Source organism: Erpetoichthys calabaricus, chromosome 18 (genome assembly GCF_900747795.2).
Source record: "Erpetoichthys calabaricus chromosome 18, fErpCal1.3, whole genome shotgun sequence".
Classification (NCBI taxonomy): domain Eukaryota; kingdom Metazoa; phylum Chordata; class Cladistia; order Polypteriformes; family Polypteridae; genus Erpetoichthys; species Erpetoichthys calabaricus.
In genome coordinates this window covers 82318205-82328141 of record NC_041411.2, presented here as the reverse complement: position 1 = coordinate 82328141, position 9937 = coordinate 82318205, and the positions used below count along the sequence as shown (strand labels likewise).

The following is a 9937-nucleotide window of genomic DNA, read 5'->3' as shown; positions in this document are numbered from 1 at the left end:
TACTTGGTTTGCTAAAAATAAATTGCATACTTTAAGAAAAGAAAGACCTAATTAAACAAATTACATGTTTACTGCATCACTCCAAATACAATTTAACCATAAAAATGGCATTACTGGCTAACCAGGTTATATTTTGTTATTTTATACACTTAACTAAGGTGAAAGTTCAATGTTACGTTACAACTTGAATAATTTAGGTAACTGTTTTCGCCAAATTGTCTAACGTGTAGTTTTGGGCTTGTAAAGTGTTCACGTGGAATTTCTAACTAGGAAACAGTGTTATGAGGTCAGTGTCATACTATGATGAGAAAATTAATAAGTTTGTAACCCCTGCAACCCCCCCCCCCCCCCTTTTTTAGTCGGTGGGCAGGGCCCAGAGTCGCCACAATGTCAACACCTCCAATATATATATATATATATATATAAAATATATATATAAAAAATCCAACATCTGTTTGTCTGTCTGTCCGCTTTTCATGAGAACTAATTCACGGATTTAGATCTGTTTTTTTCTATAATTTCCTTGAAAATTCTGGTTTATTTTACGACTTCTCTCATCATGCTATGTATTATTGTTTAGTTTCATGTGCGATTTATTCACGATAATCCGAGAGAGACACTGCGGGCCGAGGTTCTCCTCACTCACACGCCAGCCTCTGTTTGAGTTGCTCAACCTCTGGCCATGTTTTGGAGTGTATCTTGCCTCCACTTAGCTAGCAATACCTGTTTGTTTATTGATTTTTAAAATTTGTTCTGTCTCACTACTACGGGGGCGGAGCCGCGGGGGACAGCTAGTTTAAAATATCTGGAAGATTTACTTTCTCCCTCCTTACCTACTTTGAGACAATAATCATATTAAGCTTAACAAATTCACAATTTACCCCACGTTTACACAAAAAAAAACAACTCTTACTACTTAAATGCCTAAAATAACAGTGATAGATATCCAAATATTAAAAAATACAATTATATACAGCATGTAATAACACCCAGTAACAAAAGGAACAATTTACAATAACATACAACGTCCTCCCAATTACTACTGGTGAGCTCACCCCCTATTGATTATGCCACTCAGGAAACCCCAAACCATAGCTTGAGTGTGCGGTGGCCAAACATACAAAAACAGGACTGGCCTCTTCACTCGAAGTTTTACCCCAAGCCAATTATTAACCAAAAGAAAAAAAAAAATACAGGCCTTTGCTAACTCAAATTTTCCCTTTCATCACGTTGTGTATCTCCTATTGACTTCTCATCTCACCCCAGCAGGAAAAACACCAGGTCACCAGCAGTTTCCTGGAGTTGAACTTGTATCCTCCTGTCTCCGGCTCACCAAAACGTTGCGTTCACCTCCGTGTGTCATTTCTTCTCCCCTTTCAGGTGTCCTTGTGCCCTACTCTACATACTCCTTTTGTAATCCCTTTGTCAGTCAACCTGCTGGTTGTTTCTCCTTTTCTTTTCCTAATCACCCTCTCCGAGGGTGCACTTTGTTGTGATCAGCACTTACCTTTGTAATCTGAGATCGTCTTTGCTGTGCTAATCATCATGGCACTTCAGCATTTTGTGGGGGCTTTTCAGCGTTTTCATATGTCACTTTCTCTCTTGCGGTATACTAGAGTTTTTTCGTTCTGTTTTTTTAGTGTTTTGCTAAAGTTTTGTTTTCTTTTCTAGTGCCATTTGCTTCAGTATTCTGCTAAAGCTTTTTCTCATTCTGTTGGCATGGCTGCCTCCCTCTCCTTCACTCTTTGTTTTCCCTGTCTCTCCTCTCTCACTCTTTATTCCTCCAATCTTGTCTCTGTAACTATCCTACACAGCCTGTAGATAGATTAATCAGAGGGCACTAGCAAATATCAAGCCAGGCTTTGCTCACCCTAAGCTGTTTAGGTTTCCTATTCTTCTACTAGTCTTATTCTGTCTTATTGAATTAGCTTTATTAAAACAATTTGCATTCTGCAATGTTCCACAATTTGCACGGGTTATACTTTAAAAACCAATTGTTACTCTTAAAAGAGGTTAGAACTAATAGAGATAAAATCTCAGTGATTGACTGGTCAGCTAGCCAGGGGGATTACAGGAGGGCTGAGATGAAAAGCCATTGACAGGCCGGCCTAGCCTGGAACAGAACTGACTGATAGAATTTATGTCAGTCGTTGAATTCATCAGTAATCGGGCTTGTGTGCAAATTCAGAGTTATTACAAGATGACGCCTGCTACACGAGTGACGTCCTCCTTTGTAAAGTGATGCTGCATTTTATTGACTGCTGAGTTACTCTGACATTCAGCAGTGATTAAAAATAAATAAAAAAATAAACCAGGGCCAGTCATGTGAATTACAACAAGAGCTGCTTTCTGAGGGCACTTTATAAATGTAACATGTCAGCGCTGGCATTTCTTCATGAGCACAACATTAATTATAATAATTTTCTTGACAATTTTTTTCTTACCATAAAATAGCTAAAAACAGAAACCTGAAGACCACTGTAATTAAACCGTTCATAAAAGATGTAATTTAATAGACAAGGCATAATCACAAGAGTTTCATATATGCCTGGAAGAATTTTTTTAAATCAGTATCCTTTCTACTTTAAATTTAGTACTATAAAATGTTTAATAATTCATGTCCCTGTTTTAATCAAGTTTTAGATGTAAGTTATGTTATTCCACCCACCCCGACAGAAATCCTTCTAGAAATCTGATAGGCGCAGCTCTGATCTCAAAGCCTTTCACTGGATGTGATTAAAAAGCGCAGAGTGTTATTAAATATTAGAATAAATGCTGTATTTGATTTGTAATTATGTACAGTTTACAAGAGCAGTTTACATTTTATTTAATTAGGCATATTTAAATACGCACTAATGCACACTAAAGTCATTCATATTTATGCACACTTACATACAAAATATAGATGAAGAATAAAAAACTACACACACACACGCCGGAAATGTTTCTTTGACATTCTGGGCCATGCTGACATAACATCACGCACGTTCTGCAGCTTCACACTCACGCTGTGAATCTCCCGTTGCCGCCACATCACAAAGGTGTTCGTTTGCATTTGGATCTGGGGACCGGAAAGGCCACTGAAGAACGCTGAACTCATTGTCATGGTCATGAAACCAGTCTGCTTTGTGACATGGTGCATTGTCATGCTGGAAGGTACCAGAGTGGTCATGAAGGGATGCACACGGTCAGAACTGCACGTCTGACATTGTGGTCAGCAACACAGGAGCGCCACAAGGGACTGTACTTTCTCCGGTCCTGTTCGGCCTATATACATTGGACTTCCAATACAACTCTGAGTCCTGCCACGTGCAAAAGTTCGCTGATGACACTGCTATCGTGGGCTGCATCAGGAGTGGGCAGGAGGAGGAGTATAGGAACCTAATCAATAAGTTTGTTAAATGGTGCGACTCAAACCACCTACACCTGAACACCAGCAAAACCAAGGAGCTGGTGGTGGATTTTAGGAGGACCAGGCCCCTCATGGACCCCGTGATCATCAGAGGTGACTGTGTGCAGAGGGTGCAGACCTATAAATACCTGGGAGTGCAGCTGGATGATAAATTAGACTGGACTGCCAATACTGGTGCTCTGTGTAAGAAAGGACAGAGCCGGTTATACTTCCTTAGGAGGCTGGCGTCCTTCAACATCTGCAATAAGATGCTGCAGATGTTCTATCAGACGGTTGTGGCGAGCGCTCTCTTCTACGCGGTGGTGTGCTGGGGAGGCAGCATTAAGAAGAAAGACGCCTCACACCTGGACAAACTGGTGAGGACGGCAGGCTCTATTGTAGGCACAGAGCTGGATAGTTTGACATCTGTGGCAGAGCGACGGGCGCTGAGCAGAGTCCTGTCAATTATGAAGAATCCACTGCATCCACTGAACAGGATCATCTCCAGACAGAGGAGCAGCTTCAGCGACAGACTGCTGTCACCATCCTGCTCCACTGATAGAATGAGAAGATCGTTCCTCCACCACACTATGTGACTCTTCAGTTCCACCCGGGGGAGTAAACATTAACATTATACAAAGATATTGTCTGTTTTTTACCTGCATTATTATCAATCTTTAATTTAATATTGTTTTTTGTATCAGTAAGGTGCTGCTGGAGTATGTGAATTTCCCCTTGGGATTAATAAAGTATCTATCTATGTATCTATCTAGCAATAACACTCAGATAGGTCGTGGCATTCAAGTGATGACTGATGGGTACTGAAGGGAACAAAGTGTACCAAGAAAACATTTCCCACACTATTACAGCACCATACCCACCAGCCTGGACTGTTCGCACAAGGCAAGGTGGGTACATGGATTTACTTTCTTCTCACCCTGCCATCAGTGTGCCTCAGAAGAAATTGAGATTCATCAGGCCAGACTACATTTTTCTTGTCTTTATTTGTCCAGTTTTACTAAACCTGTGCCCACTGCAACCTTGGTTTTCTGTTCTTGGCGGACAAGACGCAGTCTTCTGCTTTTGTAGCCCATCTACCTCCAGGTCCGGCGTGTTGTGCATTCTGAGATGCTTTTCTGCTCACCACAGCTGCATGGAGTGCTTATGTAAGTTATTGTAGCCTTTCTGCTAGCTCCAGTCTGGTTGTTCTCCTCCGACTTCTCTCATCACCAAGGTATTTCCATTTGCTGAACCGCTGCTCAATGGATGTTTTCTTTTCAGTTTTGGGGATCATTCTGAGTAAACTCCACAGACTTTTGTGTGAGAAAATTTCTGGAGATCAGCAGTTACAGAAATAATCAAACCAGCCTGTCCAGCACCAACAATCATGCATGGTCCAAATCCCTGAAATCCACATCTTTGGTGTTTGGTGTAAACATGAACTGAAGCTCCTGCAGGATTGCTAGGCAGTGTGCTGCTGCCGCAGGACTGGCCTGATTAGGTAACTGAATGGGTAAGCAGGTGTGTACAGGTGTACCTAATAATTTGCCCAGTGAGGATATGTATGCTTGAACTGTTCTGTTTGTCCTTTTGTCATTATGTTGAATAATGTTGGTTTTATACCACGTTGCATGTATGGTTCCATGGTGTGGCCAATGCCACGGAGAATGCCCAGTCAATGGGGGTGCTAAACAAAATGAACAAGGGCAGAACTTTAACACTTTTTTACAGACAAAAAATGGATATTAAAGACACTCGCATTCATTGGAAGAATATCAATGGTCTGGAGGGGTTAAGATTCCATACATGGGAAACAGTGAGTTTGCAAATGATGATCATTTTCCATTTTCAATATCACAATGCCTTTTTTGATTGGATTTTACAAAAAGGCTACATAAAAAATAAAATGGCAATGACAGCTCGCAAGAGACAGAGGGAGAGTGAAAGAAATGAGAAATCAGCGATTCAAGTCACTGCTGCCTCCTGTGACAGGCAGCAGGGAATCGAACGGCACGGTGTATGTTGCTAGATAAACTTTGTCATTGCAATGATCTGCCCTATCCGGCAAAACGCAATCACTGCCAATCAGGCAGCAGTAATTACATTATTTCCATATTGCTTCAATAAGATACGGCTACGCAATGACTAAATGCTCACTGCAGTGCCTTTCAGAGCACCCCGGCCGCAGCCACCGAGCGTCACCATCACTGAGGACAGGGCTCTGTTCAAATAGGCTCTTAAGCGCAAGCAAAGGAAACGGTGTTTACCTTTCATATGCGGGTCGGACAAACAGAGGGGCTTAGCCAATTATATTCCGGAGTTTATTGCCGGTTAATATAAACAGAGAGCCAAAGACAAGATTCTCCAAAGTCAACAGAGACCTGGATACAGAAGCTGGCAGAAGTGGGCTTTGTGACAGGAGCTAGCTGGCGTGTAGCTGGAGAGCAAGGAACTTGAGGGCTGAGCTGTAGGAAAGGTCTGGCAGTTTGTGAGTCTGCAGAAAGGCCATTAATGGAAAGAAAATGCCAGGGGTTGTGGGTGCTGACTGGGGAGGGAACCTTTCATATGAAATAAGTACCTCTATGCTGAGGGCAATAACTGAATATTACTTGTTATATTCATACATCATCAGGACAACACTAACACCGTACTTTATAAAGTGTCTTTACATGCCGATGCTTTACTGGCACTACCTTAACTATTTTCATATTTCCAAGTTAAGTCAAGTGGCTTTATTGTCACAACATCTATACACCATATTGTAGCATACAGTGGCACGAAACAACAATATAAACACAGCACAAGTCCAAAGAACTACTGTACACTAAACTATAAGTAGATAAATAAATAATAGGTAAGTGAATAGACAGTAATAAATTAATAAATATTAACAACGTCTAAAAACAAAAAACATCAGTAGTAACAAGTGAACTACATATAAATTTACTGCTAGGGCCAGATTTGAGGGTAGGTGGGCAGCACAGAGTTCAGAGTCTGGACCACCAAAGAACCTGGAAGAACAAAGAAGGCAAACGTGGGCCAAATAGACTGTGTGATTGATGGCAGTGGTCCTTCACAATGCTACGGGCTCTGCAGATGCAATGCTTCATAAAGATGTCTTTAATGGAGGGCAGAGAGTTCCTGATGATCTTTTCCGCAGTGTTCACTTTCCATTGTAGGGCCTTACGCTCAGAGACGCTGCAGTTCCCAAACCTGCAGCTGGTCAGAATGCTCTCCACAGAGAGCGTGATGTATGATGTGTTGAGAATGGCGGGAGGTAATCTTGTCTACTTCAAAGAAGATGCTGCAGGAGATGGTGTTCATTGATCAAGTAAGGTCAGCTGCCAGGTGCAGACCAAGAAATCTGGTGCTCTTGACCTGTTACACCGCAGAGCCCTCAATATGAAATGAAGTGTGGACAGCATGGGCCTTCCAGAAGTCAACAGTCATCTCTTTCGTGTTGTCCACATTAAGAAACAGATTGCTGCACTTGCACCAATCTGCCAGTTGTCGTATCTCCATTCTGTAAGCTGTGTAATCCTCATTGGTGATGATATCATCCACAGACATAAGGATGTTGTTAGAGTTGTATGTAGCTGCATAATCAGCAGAGTGAACACAAGAGAGCTGAGTACACAACCTTGGGGGGCACCAGTGCTCAGTGTGATGGTACTGGAGATGGTCTTTCCGATGTGGAGTGTCTGCAGTCTCTCTGTCAGGAAGTCCATGATCTAGTTGCATAGGGAATGGTTGTAGCCTAGAAGACTCAAGTCATCATTCATGTAAGAGGAGATACAGTACATACTTCGGACACTAACAGAGGACTCCTCAGTATGGATACCAATCTAGAAATTTCTGTGTCATGTGCTACAGGCTTCATAGACTGGTTAGTAGAAGTGGAGTACCAAATGTGTTTGGGTCTCGATTTGAAAAATGAGTCGTACAACAGGCATGATTGATTGGCAGCAACAGGTTATTGTGTTCGGCCGTGCCAAAGGGCTAATAGTGTACAGGAAGTCACCAACTTTACGGGTATGCCAGGGGGCACTGTCCAATGGGTCTTCCAGAAGTGCTGTACATCACAGTCAATGTCTAATCATTGCCAGAACTGTGGTTAAAAGTCAGTGCTCATAGATAGGGACTGTCATTTTAGGTCATGCAGAGGGACAGCAAACAATTTACAGTTGATTTTGTGGGCTTCATATAAAGTGGCATTACCACTACAGGACAGAAAATGGCACTGGCCATGTCAAACATGTAAAGGATGCCACTACCCTTAATGAAGGAGTATAGCCTCCTAACTAAAATAGAAAAATCTGCTGCCTCTGATGCTTCATCACTAATCCAGTATGTTACTGATGTGGACCCTCAAATACTTGTAGCAGTGCACCACCTCAACAGAGTCCAGGCGTTGAGGCTCTTTGAAGGTGTGAAAGTCAATAAGCAGTTCTTTGGCTTTGCTGATGTTCAGTTCCAGACAGTTCTCAAAGTTCTCCACCAGAGTCCTACACTCGGTCTCATCACCTTTACATAATGGAACGATACCATTCTTCATCCTGCTTAATCCAATGAAGGATCAAAAAAGGATGCAGCCTATCCCAGCGGCACCCAGCATGGCCTCTGCTCAGTGTGTGATTCCTCTAAGCATGGGACATGAGCACAGGTTGCTGGAATTATATGCAGCAAGTTTTACCACTGAGCTACATGGAGATTTACGTTTAGCCAGTGGCCAGACTGGTCAGTAGCTACAGATGGGCTCCTGGCCCAACAGTTGGTCCTCTGGGAGCTTCCACAAGCAAATTCAAGTCACCGGACCACTTGTCCCCACTCAAGGTGTTGCTCCCCACCCAGTGGCCATCCTTCCTGGGATGAGAATTCAAGACACTGCAATTACATACAGGGAGTTAAAATGGTGCTTCCTGCCCAGCATCTGATTCCTGCTGGCATAGGCTGTGGATGAAGCAAGTTTGGGCACATGGATGAACAGTTTATACAGTTAACTTCATGAAACTTTTTTGCTTCCTCTTTTTTCTTTGCAGCTCATTGTTCTCATCACACAGTTGTACACGTATGCCTTTGATTTGATCACGTTACATACAGAGCATTTCATACCAGACCTCCCCTCACCCTGACACTTTCTTTAATCACTTGCCAACTCATCTTTATTGAAAACGTGGGGATTTTTAACATGGGGGCAGCTGCAACAGAATAACTTTAGGAGATAGTTGACTTTGGCACAACCTGTCACCTTGCCAAGCCTGTCTGTGAGATTTTAAAGGAAGCCGATATCAGAGCACTGCATCTACCAGAAGAGTTCAGTGCATGATCGAGTAAAGCATTGTGACAGAGACACCAGTGCCAGGCTGACCCAATGTACCCCCAACCACTCATTCACTCCTGCACACATGAATCCCACTCTTGCCAGCTCTACACACCTGCTGATAGGAGATGAAGACCGGACGACTGAACACGATCCACTCCACGGTCTCGCTACACGGTGGCGTAGTCAGAGAGCCGGTGTAGCGGTAGTAACTCCCAATTGAGGCAGGAAGCAAGTCTCTCAGCACAAAGGGTTCCAGGAAGGTTTCTTTTTCTGTGGAGGTAAATAAAGGAAGAGAGTTTCAGGAATCTGTGGCCACAGCAATCAACGTCAAGTATACAGTGGATTCGTATTTAGACCCCTTCACTTTCTGCACACTTTATTGTGTTGCAGAGATCATTTTAAGTGGAGAAATTGCCCATTTGTGCCCATCAACCTGCACTCAGTAAGCCATAAAAGCAAGGTGAAAGCGTGTGATCAGAAAGGTAGGTAAATTTATTAAAAATCAAAAACTGAAATCTCTCATTCCTAGAAGTATTCAGACCCTTAATTTAGAACTTTTTAGAAGCGCCTTGTCTTTTTGACTGTCTGTAGAAGCTTTGCACACCTGGATTTAGGGAGTTTATCCCATCCTTTCGGTCACATCCTCTCAAGCCTCTCAATTAGATGATAAGCTTCTGTAAATAGCCAGGGGAACTTTTGAAGGAACAAACTTCTTTCAGCATGTTCCATTTGTGGACACAGCAAGCTGGACCCACTCGATCAAAATGTTAATGCCTTTAAATGTAAACCTCTGGCGCAACTGGGTAGATCTGACTACATCGTACTCCCATCTACAAGTCTGTTACCATATTTATACTTTTCATGAGCTTCCGTCAAGTTTTAATTCCCCTTTTGGGACAAAAAGCATTACCTATCTGTCATATAATGCCATCCATATCCATCTATCTGTCATTCTATTTTATAATGCCTTTCATATCTATCTATCTATCTATCATATAGTGGCTTTCATATTATCTATCTATCTCCCCTCATATGTTCTATGGGTTTAAGTCTGGGATTTGGCTGGGCCACTCAAGGATACTCCTAAACTTGCCCTGAAGCCACTCCACTGTTGTCTTCGCTGTATGCTTCAGGTCATTGTTGTGCTGAAAGATGAACTGTTGCCCCAGGCTAAGGCAGAGTGCACCTCTGGAGCAGGTTTTCTTCAAGGACATCTTTATATT

At 42.5% G+C, this 9937-nt stretch overlaps 1 protein-coding gene across 2 annotated transcripts in view; it reads right to left on the bottom strand.

Annotated features, from left to right (window-relative positions):
* ptprga (protein tyrosine phosphatase receptor type Ga) overlaps positions 1-9937 on the bottom strand; it is a 411465-nt gene that overhangs the window by 101926 nt on the left and 299602 nt on the right. For both annotated transcript variants that reach the window (XM_051921188.1, XM_028825125.2), the window contains exon 7: positions 8827-8984. In XM_051921188.1, the coding sequence (XP_051777148.1) occupies positions 8827-8984 (158 nt within the window). The remainder of the gene's footprint in view (positions 1-8826; positions 8985-9937) is intronic.